The sequence below is a fragment of the Mytilus edulis genome, chromosome 7 (genome assembly GCF_963676685.1).
Source record: "Mytilus edulis chromosome 7, xbMytEdul2.2, whole genome shotgun sequence".
Classification (NCBI taxonomy): Eukaryota; Metazoa; Mollusca; class Bivalvia; order Mytilida; family Mytilidae; genus Mytilus; species Mytilus edulis.
In genome coordinates, this window is record NC_092350.1 from 57,725,862 (window position 1) to 57,739,120 (window position 13,259).

The 13,259-nt window shown below is 32.5% G+C and overlaps 1 protein-coding gene across 1 annotated transcript; it reads left to right on the plus strand.

Annotated features, from left to right (window-relative positions):
- Positions 1 to 6,915: 6,915 nt before the first annotated feature.
- Positions 6,916 to 8,562, plus strand: LOC139483247 (uncharacterized). Its single transcript, XM_071267276.1, has one exon. The coding sequence runs from the start codon at positions 6,916 to 6,918 to the stop codon at positions 8,560 to 8,562; it is 1,647 nt and encodes a 548-aa protein (XP_071123377.1).
- Positions 8,563 to 13,259: the final 4,697 nt, after the last annotated feature.

Genomic DNA, 13,259 nt, shown 5'->3' on the forward strand with positions numbered 1-13,259 from the left:
GGCCTCGAAATGACAAATTTCAATTCGTTTTCGACTTATGAGTTTGACTATCCCTTTGGTATCTTTCGCCTCTCTTTTAGCACTATCACACGATGGAATAAAATGGAAAGTATTTTGATTTTCTCTTTACATTGACCAAACCAAATTTATAAAAACAAAGAACACACAATGAGCCCACAATGCAATACATTTGGTGTCGTTTTATTTCTATTTCTCAAATTTTTCTTCGAGATTTTAACACATTTAAGAATAAGATATTGTCACCTTTATTAAGAGGGTCTAAAGCTATACTGAAATCATCTACCGATATCTGGTGATAACTTAACAAATATTCAAAAACGTAAATTAGCATAAATATTTATGATTGTAATCTGGTTTCCCATAGTCCTTACATAGATAATATATCAATATTGTAAATATATGCATATTTTATATCACGTCCTAGCACATTCTTATAGCACATGATTTTCAGAAGTGAACAGGAAAATAATTAATTATTACACATTTTTCGGTTTCCTGTTTTCGGAGATTTTCTTCTTCTTGATACGGGAGTAGACTTCTTGGTAGGGATGTTAAACTTCCCTGAAATTTATGATACAAATCTGACTTTTGGTAGCAAACTACTTATTTTGGTTTATATACAAATAGACTTCTTGTATCCAAACGGACGAACGTCCCTTTTTTTTTCTTCATTTGATGAAGACTTTCAGATCAATAATTTCAATGCAATAAAGTTTGTGGTCTTTAAGATTGGATGTTAAAAACGGAAACATATATACTTATAAAAATATATAAAACGTATCACGTGGAAAACATTCACTTCAAATATGAGTTTCTTTAAATATTGCCATCGAATGTTAAGCCCCTGTGGCCAAATCGACAGTTGACTCCCTATAGTCATACGCAGATTTATCCTACGATAAATTATGTGCAATGGTTATCAAATACCGATGTGTCAACTAAAATTGGTATAAAAAACAAACAATAATTATCTTCCATTCTGAAAGAGTTTTTTTCACGAAATAAAAAAACACAAAAGAACTCAATATCTTATCAGAAAACAGTGCCCTACTCTCAACACAAAAAAAAAAAAACACAACGAAAGATTGTAATAACATTGGTTTGCAGTTATGTTTTGCGCGACCAGGATATAGGGGAAGAGAACTATTATTTTCGCAATTGAAAGTATAATGAACAGAACAATAAATATATCTCATTTATTAAAAGATTTAATATAGAATTTCAAGCGTCGGTCTTAAATATCAAACTGTGCGAACCAAAATTATTAATTGATGTACAATGTATAGGAAACAATTTTTCAGTTTCCTGTTTTTCCGAGATTTTTTCTTTGTCCAATTCTCAAATATAAAGGTAGGAGTTCTTAACGTCCCGGAAATGTATGATAAAAATCTGACTTCTCGAAGGAAACTACTTATTTTTATTCATATGTATGTGATGTTTCAAGTAGATTTACGTTTGACAACATTTTAAATTTTCCTTTTTCGGAGAAATGAGTTAAAAATTTTGATTTTGACTCATATCACAATATGGGGCAGTGTCAATGATATGTCTTAAGACCTTATTAAGGATGGTCGTAGGACGTGTCTGAGACATGTCTTATAGTGTAAAACAAAGCTATTCATTATCACTGGACTAGTATATATTTCTTTAGGGGCCAGCTGAAGGACGCCTCCGGGTGCGGGAATTTCTCGCTACATTGAAGACCTGTTGGTGACCCTCTGCTGTTGTTTTTTATTTGGTCGGATTGTTGTCTCTTTGACACATTCCCCATTTCCATTCTCAATTTTATCTAAGGACAGTCCTAACTTTAGTTGGCCTAGGACCATCCTAACACATTTATTCAATTGATAAGAATATGTAGTGAGTTAAATGCCAAATATTTTATTGAATTTCAGTAAATACCTAAAGGAAGGGAGGTTGCATCTTTTATTTAAAAAGAATTAACGCAAAACAAAATTTGTTCCCGTTACTTATTATATTATACACTTTAAAAGAATATAAATGCATTTCATACAAAGATAAAACTAAATAGTCACAACGCTTTGTTAGAGGGGATAATTCGTGCTACAATTTAATCTATATCAACTAAAGTTGTTGTCCGTAGGTCCACTGTATTTTAGTTTCGTTGACATGGCCTCAGTTTTGTGGTGTTTCATATAGAGAATCATTTTGAAAATAACAAATGTTGCTACGTACATTAAATACTTATTTAAAGTCCCAAATTTACATAAACAATAATTTTTTAACAAACAAAGTCATCAATTTTCACCACAAATATAGTTGCTAGTATATAAAATATGACGACATTCCGTTCACAAAATCACTCGTGTAGCTTCCGTTGTGATTCGAATGATTTATAATCATTTTCTAATCTATTGAATGGATTGTCTGGTACACGTATATATAAAAGTAGGTAATGTATAAGATGATTATAAATATGTTTATAACCTGCTATTCTCTACAAAATTAAGTAAACATATTTAACTATAATGTGACTAATTAATTTTAATTTTTTTTTATTTGATTCATTGACATAGATTTAAGCTTTTTACGGATCAAGTTCACATTTGATTGGACATTTGAATTCTTGAAGAGAATACACCATTTACTATTCACTGCCAGTCATGATAGGTAAAGCTAAAACATTTAATAATCAAAAAGTTGTTTTAAAAAATAAATAAATATATGCAGCTTTGAACGTTTAAGTTCATAAATTGAATTTATGTGTTGCAGAAGGAAGTGATCAAGTAATCTTGAATCTTTGAAATGAGAAAGAAATGCGATAGATATAAAATTAGTAGTACGGAGTGAAACATTTCAAATTTGAAGTTATCCCAAATTAAAAATATAATTTAGTATAAACAATATATGACCAAAACAAACAATGCCCATATTTTTAAAAATATCTATTTATTTAAACATGTTCAAATTACCATGTTTAAAAGAGAGGCGAAAGATACGAGAGGGACATTGAAACTCATAGATCGAAAATAAACTGACAACACCATGGCTAAAAAAGAAAAAGACAAACAGACAAATAATAGTATACAAGAAACAACATAGAAAACCAAAGACTAAGCAACACGAATGTATTTTAGTATCACTCTGGTAAACTGTAGGAGTATTTGCTCAGTGAACTGATCTAAAGTACTTGTCCTTAGAATAACTATATGTTTATAAATTTTAAGCAGAACAATTATAATGAGACAATGGTTTTGCAAGTGTTCAGTGTCGTTTTAAAATGATAATTAATTGTAACAAATTATCTTACTTCTGATCTACTTTAATACATTTTAAATGCGGCGTTTGCGTTTTCTGCTGTTTACAAAAGAACTACTACAGATGAGGGCAGAATAAAATATCACACCATGAAAACAATGTATCATTAATTTCGATATAATGTTTAAAAAAATAGACTACTTCTTTCCAAACGAATGAACGTACTAAGTCTTTTTTTTCATTTGTTTTTTGATTTTTATGTCATAATATCAATGTAATAAAGTTTGTGATCTTTAAGATGGATTATAAAATGAAACATATTACGTGGAAAACAGTCACGTCATCTTTATGGTTTTCTTTAAGGATTGCCCTCAATTTTTCTCATTTTGTTTTTATAGTTTTTATCGAATCTGTAGTAGAAAGACAGACAATGTCACAATACAAAAAAAATCAGCCGATCAATCTTTACAAACCAGGAAATCATGGCGGAAATCACTTCCTTTCTGAAAGTTTTTTTTCAGTCTCACGAAAAATTAATCAATTTATCGGGGAAAATACACACAAAAGACACGATGACAGTTTTTTAATAATGATGACTGGCAGTTGGGTTTTCCCCTCGATCAGGATATAGGGCTAGATAATTATCATTTTCACCTACTGCTAGGTCGTCATATTAAAGCAGTGCTAATATTCCTTTTGATTTTATGAGTGTAGCATAATCATTTTCAACATGTCTTGGGCAAGTTTATTTATTTTCAAATTCTATACAAGGACAGAATATTTATTTTTATAATCCTCCCTGCTTATTATCCAGTGGGAAATATACGTACTGTTATAAGGTGCCAAGAACATCTGGAAATATGATATAAAACTACTTAATTTGGTTCATCAGAATTTTTTATTTCCTTATACAATTATGTTCTATGTGATGGTTCAAGTAGATTTACATTTTACAACATTTTGCTTTTTTCGGAGATATGATAAAAATCTTAGTTTGGCCTGAAAATCCTAATTTCTAGCATGAATATAAAGTAAGTGGCCGGTTCGTTATTTTTTATTCGATATTGAATATCACTCTGGCTGCTAGCATATTCAAATTTCCTACTTTAAAATATTAAAAAATTAAATAATCGATAACATTAAAAGCATGATAGTCTGTAGAAATTCGTTCAAATAAAAACCCTGATGTAAATCGCACATTTGTCCTTATGAAATATATATTTTACTAATAAAATGCAAGCAAAGATTTATTTTTATACATGATATTTCTAGAAACAAAAACAAATGAACACTCTTATTAGCAAAATTAAAAAATAGAAATAGAATTAAAATGTCAATTGTTCTTGAACAATTGAGAGGTCTTTCCTTTTGTAATGTAAAATACATGTTCCAATAGACGTAGAATGTATTGAAAAGTTCTTACACAGGTTATGCCTCTACAGAAATCTCTTCGGTCAAATGTAAAAAAGTTGCGCCTCATCCACCTCAATTTTTTTTCACTATTTACTATTTCTGTAAGTACAATCGTTTTTGAGATATCGACTAAAAAGTTGCAAGGTCAAAGGTCAAGGTCAACCTTAAAAAGCTTTAAAACACACTGAAAATCCTTTAAATAAGGTCAAAAACACATAATTCGCTATATAGGACATGACCTTGACCTTTGACCTTTTGACCTTTGTCAAGGTCATTATTCCCCAATGTCATTGCTGAAGACCCCATGGGTCTAGGACCTTTGGTCATATAGTAAAAGCTGATTTTGCCTTTTCAGAAACCTAAAACAAGAGTTATACCCCTTACAAAAAGGTCAAATCTCTTCGGTCAAAATGTAACAAAGTTGCGCATTAATGACCCAAACATTTTCCACTATACAACACTTCTGAAAGTATTAAGGTTACTGAGATTATCCCCTTAACAAGGTGTTAGGTCAAAGGTCAAGGTCAACAAACACATTTGACCTTGAGGTATTTTTCAAAGTCACATGAATTGATGATGAATGGTGAAGATCCTAGGTGTCTTCGACTTACGGTTTCTGAGTTTTGGTGGCCAACCGACACCGGTTAATTTTAATAGGGGCATAACCCTACCAATGAGTCGTTGAATCTTTTCGATCCAAATGTAATGAATAACCAGGGTCTGGTCCTGAACAAATTTCCCCCTTCGGTTTTTTTCTACCTATTACGGTTACGGTGTTGGAACGATAACAAGGTTTTGGGGTTTCGGAGGGATTACTCCGAACCGACAAAATATTTCAACTCACAGGGTGATTTCCGGATAGGTACATGTATTCATGACACCGATACAAAGTGTGAACATGAAAGCGACACGTCTTACGGTTAAGGCGGATAACTTCGTCAAAGTTTGACGGAAAAAGAATAATAATAAACAGAAGAAATACAGTAAGGTCTTTCCCTTTTGAAAAAGGAAAGACCTAATTAATTATTTAAAGCCCCAAAAACTAAAAGTCACTCTTCAGCTAAATTCGTCAAAAATTCAAATAAAAGAGCACATGACAAAGGCTAGACCTCCATGATCATTCAATCTGCTTTATATTTTGCAGATATTTAATTAGTATAAAGATACAAATGACAGCAAAAGGAGTGTGGGAAAACTTCTTGTCTTCTATGTTTACGAAGGCACTTTGAGCCCTCCGAATGACTATATGTTTATACTCAACTCCAATTTTAAAATGTAAGAACAAAACAAATATTTCGGTTGGACAATTGGTTCAAGTAACAGAGAATGAAGTAATTTTACTAGTCTTATTAGTAAGATTTATTATGCCATAACAGTTAAAAAGGGAAAACAACCAAAAGCTAACGCATCAAGCTTGAGAAAACGTAAACGGAGTCAGATAGACAAAATCTGAAAACATAATTAAAAGAAAATATATAATGTGTTCATGTCTCAATTCATGAAATTAAAGTAATTACAAACGTGTTCACCATAAAAGGAAAGATATATCTTTTTTTCTTTCACATTGGAATCTTTAGTTCATTGATTACCAAATTTCATGAATAATTCAAGGTTTTTGGAACATTTTAACAAAATGCATCCAAAATTATTTGTTTTGATGCAAAATAATATCAAATATAATTTTTTAAACAGATAATAAATTGCCATCGTTATGAACAAATTTTGGTCTCTTTGCAGCAATTACTATGATTTTGTCACAATACATTGCCATCATTTCAAACATAGTTCGGTGTCTATAGAGGAAATACATTGGTTTCGCAAGGTAAATGTGCATTTGATAAATGTGTTACATTTTAACAGTATATGAAGCCAGAGATGTCTCGTAAACAGGTTGAATCTGATATATATATAAATTATTTATATTAAAGATGTATAGCTAACATATTGATAAAGTTTTTCACCCTCATTGAAACTCGTTGCAAAGCAACATAATATACGAGAATAATATTAAATATCACTATTTTCAGAGGGCATGTGGAATAGAGCTACAACATGACAAATGAACGGAAAATTTGATGGTGGATCCAGACACAGATCTCTAAGACCTAAAACAAAACATCATTTTTTCACTTTGTGTTCCCGTCTTTGTGATTTTTATGACTACCAACCTTAATATGTTGATGATATACTCTTTAATTTAATTCATTCAGAAAATAACATGAATTGAATTGCTTAGTTCAGAATTATTTTTAATGTTGAAATATGGAAGCTAAATTTTGCGAACCGTGTACTGCACGTGGTCGGAATCCTACAGCATTCAAATGGTGTTGCGAATGTGAAGAAGCGCTGTGTTCCGAATGCACAGAGGCTCACAGAGTTCAAAAAATGACTCGAAATCACAATTTGGTAGAGATAAGTAAAATACCGGAAAGAATTAATATATCCTATAATTGTTCAAAGCATCAACACTTACCTTTCGACTATTTATGTGTAGATCATGATGAAATATGTTGTAAGGAATGTATGTCCCAAAATCACAGAGCATGCAAGAACACAACATTCGTTGAACTAGCATCGACGAATTTTAAACATTCGCAGTCGTTCATTGATTCAGAAGAACAACTGAGCTCTATTTTAGAAGCTTTAGAAAAGTTGAGCAACAATTGCAAGGAAAACAAGAATCGATTAGAACAGCAAGACACAGAAATTCGGAAAGAGATATTAAAAACAAAAGAACACATCATTAAACAACTCGAATCTTTAGAGAAATCGCTTCTAAAACATTTATCTGAAACGAAAGACAAAAACGTTATCATGCTAAACCGACAGGAGAAAGATATAGGTGACTTAGTAACATCATCAAAAGCCGAAAAGGAGGTATTGGAATTTGTGAGAGATCATTGCTCTGAAAAAAAAGCGTTCGTTTCAATTCACTCATCCAAACCAGTCTTCGATGAAATTGAAAATAAAATTAAGCAGCTATCCGAATCGTTTGCAGATATCAATCTTACATTCGTCGAAAGCGTAGCAGAGCAAAAAATAACAAATCTCGGATCAATAGCATTAAAGGAAACACCTTGTTCCTTTCTATTTGTCCCATATAAGCAGCGCCAGTCACAGGTTCCAGTTGTTCCAAAGCGTCCGGTCAGTTCTTTTACCCATCTCTACGACATTAACATGAAAAGAGAATATCCGAAAGGAGTAACTGGCATCACGATATCAGAAAATAACACATTGATTTTCTGTGTTGTAAATACTAAAAAAGTTTACTTTTGTGATAAAAACGATTCCTATCAATCATATATTACCTGTCCTCATGCACCATGGGATATAGTAGCTATACCAGGAACAACAACGGCTGTCATGTCTTGTAGATTTGTACCGTTCATACAGTTCCTAGATGTCGGAAGGCGTAAGCTAGTCATGGAAGTAGAAATGAAACAGAGCGAAAGTGTAGGTATTGCTGCAACAAAAGATAACATCTTCGTAGCAACTGAGGAAACGATAGAGGTTCTAGACTTGAAAGGAAATTTGAAAAGATCTATTAGTCTAAAACACAAACCGATGATGATTTTGTACATTTCTGTTTTCTCAAATGGGAACATATGTTATTCAACTCGCAGTGAAGTTCACTGCATTACATCAAATGGGTGTCCTATTTTTTGCTATGCTTCATCGAATCTTCGTTTTCCACGGAATACGATAACAGACAATGGAGACAATATATACGTCTTGGACTGCGATTCACATAACATTCATCAACTTACATCTATTGGAACTTTAGTTGGTACGTTATTAACAGATAGTTTGTCAATTCCTCACGTGTTCTGTTTTAGTCTGGATTTGTCGAAAGTGTACATTGCAAATAAAAGCGGACAATTGATGTCAGTATACAAGACAAATTTCTAACATTTTGATTGAGTTTCGAACATAACTTTGTGATTATACGTGTGTTAATGAATTGTATTGATTGCAATGCACCATAAGATGGTGTCTCTGTAGGATGTTATTTCATTGGAGCAAATACACATAAAGCATATACTATTTGACGGTACCATAAAGTAGAAATGAAACGCGATGATAATTGTATTTTTTATTGTTTGACATTTGGCCAAATGCATCGGTCTGATTTTCTTTAGTTTATGCATTTTTTACTTCCAATATCATGTATAATACAATTTGTTATAAAAGAAATTTCATGATTTATTTATATAATTACAACAGTACAAACCATATTCAAAATATCCTGAACGGATGCAACAACCGATTAATTCAAATAACTTACAAGTGCTTTTTGTACATCGCATTCTTGTTTCTCAGTGAAACATGATATCTGCAGATATTAAGATATTTAAACTTCCATGACTACTAGTATATGACCAAATAATTGCAGTAAATGTTTGAAGGATTTGAGAGTATTTAACCCTGCATTAAAAAATAAGCATAGTCGCTTGCAACTTAAATCAACAAACAGGTGTTTGTATTACGTAAAACAAGTGTAAATGTGTTTAGATGTTGTTGATAGAACTTTTTGGTACATGCATTTTCCCCAGTACAAATCGAACGGAGTAATTTTGCTGTTGCCTTATGTATGATATCATTTTTTCGAAGCAATGTGGGATTTAAAATCAAAGAAGTTGATGATTTGTTCCATTATTGCATTTTGAAAATGGTTTGTAGTTAAGATAGTTGACATAATTTTCAAGTATCTAATGGCATCACTATGATATAAATGAGAGGAAAACATACCAAAGGGACATTAAAAATTAAAAATAAACTGACAAAGCCATGACAAAACACTAAAATTACTAAAAACGAACAACAGACGTATACAAACAAAAACATAGAAAACTGAACAACACGAACCCCATCAAAAAAAGGTCCAAAGTAAAGATCCAAAGTAAAATATGTTGTAAGTTATTCAATTGTTTGTTGTCGAAAAGGGTAGATAAGAAACCAAAAGAAAATCAAGTTGAAATAAAAATTGACAGACAACACTATGGCTTAAGTAAAGACGAACAGGCAAATGAAACACCACATGGAAAATATATCCTTGTGTTCCAAAAGTATGTAAATATTCCTGTTCCATAAATGGAAATCGTCATGATATTAATGGCAAGTAAATTCGATGATAAGTCGCATTCATTGATTTCACTACTTACAAAAAACACAGCTTATAATAAGTAAAACAAATACGTTGTCAGTAGATAATTATGTAAAGCAAGAATATCAAGCGAGCCCGGCAGGCTGAGATCACATTCGAGCTGATTCAATCAGTATCATGAAATGAAATGCTGTTATTCAATTTATCTTAACTGTATGTTCTTTTTCTTGATTTAAATTTAAAAAGTTCGTAAAACATCTTTTACGTGTGAAAAATATTGAGGCAATTGTTAAATTTTATAAAGGTAGTCACGTGCATTTCTTTCATAAAAAGCGGATGATGAACTTGAGCATAAGAGTCAAGTCCTGCCAATGATCTAAAAAATATAAGACAGTAAAATCAAAAGAAATCACCTATAATTAGAGTTACAGGTTTACTTTCACAATTTGGATGTATACAGTAAATTTGCAAACCATTAAAGTCTATTGATTTCGATGTTCCGAGCAAAAATATCCAGAATATGTTGATTGGCCTCAATATAAAGCTTTACTACGAGTAATACATAAACTTAACAAGATCCAAGAAAATGACGTCAAGATCAGATGAAACATGCCAGACAGACATGTACACCTTAGAATCAATCTATGCATCAAATGTAGTTGACCTATAATTGCTTATAGTATCTAAGAAACAAAATTAACCATGAAAACTTAACAATGACCAATGAACCATGCAAATGAGGTCAAGGTCAGATGAAACATGCCAGACAGACATGTACACCTTAGAATCAATCTATGCATCAAATGTAGTTGACCTATTGCTTATAGTATCTAAGAAACAAACTTAATCATGAAAACTTAACATTGAGCAATGAACTATTTAAATGAGGTTAAGGTCAGATGATACCTGCCAGTTGGACATGTACACTTTACAATCATTCCATTTACCAAATATAGAAGACCCATTTCTTATAGTATCTGATATATGGACTTGACCATGAAAACTTAACCTTGTTCATTGGTCCATAAATAATGACGTCGGGGTCAAATGAAAACTGTTTGACAGGCATGATGACCATGCAAGGTACGCACATACTTATTATAGTTTTCTTATTACTCATAATAAAAAGAAATTAACAATACAAAAAATCTCATTTTTTTTTCATGTAGTCACTGAACCATGTAATGAGGTCAAGGACAAAGTACATATGACAGACGAAAATTTCGTAACATACGAACATAATGCATCTATATACAAAGTATGAAACAGTCAGGTCTTCTTGCTTCTAACATATAAATCTTTTAAGAAGTTAGCTAATGCCGCCGCCGCCGCCAGATAACTATCCCTATGTCGAGCTTCATGCGACAAAAGTCGCAGGCTCGACAAGAACTAATCATAGATACCAGGATTGAAATTTTGTATTCACGCCAGACGCGGGTTTCGTCAGAAAAAGACTCAATAGTGACGCTCGAATAAAAAAAAGCTAAAAAGGCAAAATAAAGTACGAAGTTGAGGAGCATTGTGGACCAAACATTCCTAAATGTTTTGCCAAATACAGCATTTACAGCTAAGGTAATATATTTCTGAGAAAGAAAAGCCTTACTATTCCAAAAATGCAAAGTGTTGTAAATAGTTAATTTATGATTATATCACTGATAATGTCCACACAGAAGTGCTGACATCACAAAAAAGTTAAAAAGGCCAAATAAAATACGAAGTTACGGAGCAATTTGTGTCAAATAAACGAAATCTTGGACATACATGTGCTCAGTTACGACATACAGTGGCATTTTCATTCACTATAAACTGTTCAGAGTCTGAATTGACCAGTTTTTGTGCTCGACCAGTAAAATCGAGCACATATTTTACTCGACTAGTTTCGACATTGTCTCGACTGTACTTAACTGTACTTAAGTGTACTCAACTAGGTCTCGACTTTACTTAATTAGTCTGATTCAGTTCTTGATGATCTTTGTGTAGTCTGAAATGGTCTTGATCAAGGCTCGACCTGTCTCGACCTGTCTTGACTAGTCTCGACTCAGTCTCAACCAGTCTCGACCTCTCTCGACTAGTCTTGACCTTCAAATCTAGTTTTGACTGGTGTAAATGAGCCCATCTAACTTAATTAAATATCGATCTTACAAAATTCAAGCTTATTTGGTAGTTTCATTTATTGCTGTGAAATGAAAGAATTTAATTTTACAACAGGTAAAAATAAAAATTATTATATAAATTCAGATAGGCATCTTTAATTTTTTTTATAACTTTTTCAAATCAACATGGATTTTCATCAAACTATGCAGCTATCTTAAGCTAGGTTCACACTGTCGATCAGATCAACTCGATCAAGCCCGATCAAGACAAATTACGTGATCGGGAGACTGGTCTGACTCAAACGACAAGAATGTTCGGGATAGTCTACCTTGCTCGTCAACGATCTGGCTTTCTACCCGAGAATTTTTGACATGTCAAAAACATTCGAATAAGGATCGAGAAGCAAGTCACTGGAGCAGAGATCGAGAATTCGTCGGGTAGCGGTCGAATTGATCGGGAAAGGATCGTGTAGAAATCGAGTTTGGTCGGAATACAAAATTTTTACCGATCAGTACTCGATCATTTCGACCTTTGCTCGACTAATGTCCGATCATTTTTAGATTAACTCGACCAATGCCCTGTCGCTTCCAGCTGATCACTGCGACTTCTATATTTATTTTATCCCAGACCAATTCGACCAATACCCGATCCCTTCGCACCCACATTCGACCACCTTTCGATCTCTACTCAACCATATACGAGAACACATGACTGCTACACGTTTCTCTAAAAGTGTGTAAAGATCTGGTTAACTCTCATAACTCTTTTAACTGTGCAAAAATTCCTCCATGTACAGTACGTTTCTTAACTTTTGCAAGGAGAGGTAACATTTTAAAAGAGAGACAAAACACACCAAAGGACCAATCTAACTCAAAGGTCGAAAACAAACCGACACAGCCATAACGAAAAAAGAAAACCGACGAGAAGACAAACGGCAGTCCACATAACATAGAAAACTAAAAACTTAGCAACACGTAACCCAACAAAACCTGGGATGATCTCGGGTGTTCCGAAAGGAAAGAAAATCCTGCAATTTTGGTACCGATGGAATTTTCAAATATGAAAGTAATTGTGCAATAACATTCATTGTTAGACTGCTGATGACTAAGTTATCTTTCAAAGTTGGATTATAAGAACATCAAGATTATATTTTATGGGCTATTTTCTGTTTTGTCTGCCCGTATTTTTCGTTTGTCCAGAAATATTTGTAGTATTTTAAAAAAGAGGACAAACGAAAAATTGCCAATGAGACAGCTCTTCACCGAACACCAAATAACACAGACATTATAAATAACCGCTATAGGTCACATTACAGTCATTTTTTTTCATTCGAACTTTTTGGCGTAATTTCAAACAAAAATGAGACGAAAATTATTATGCAATATGATTAGTATCTTAAGTAAAGATG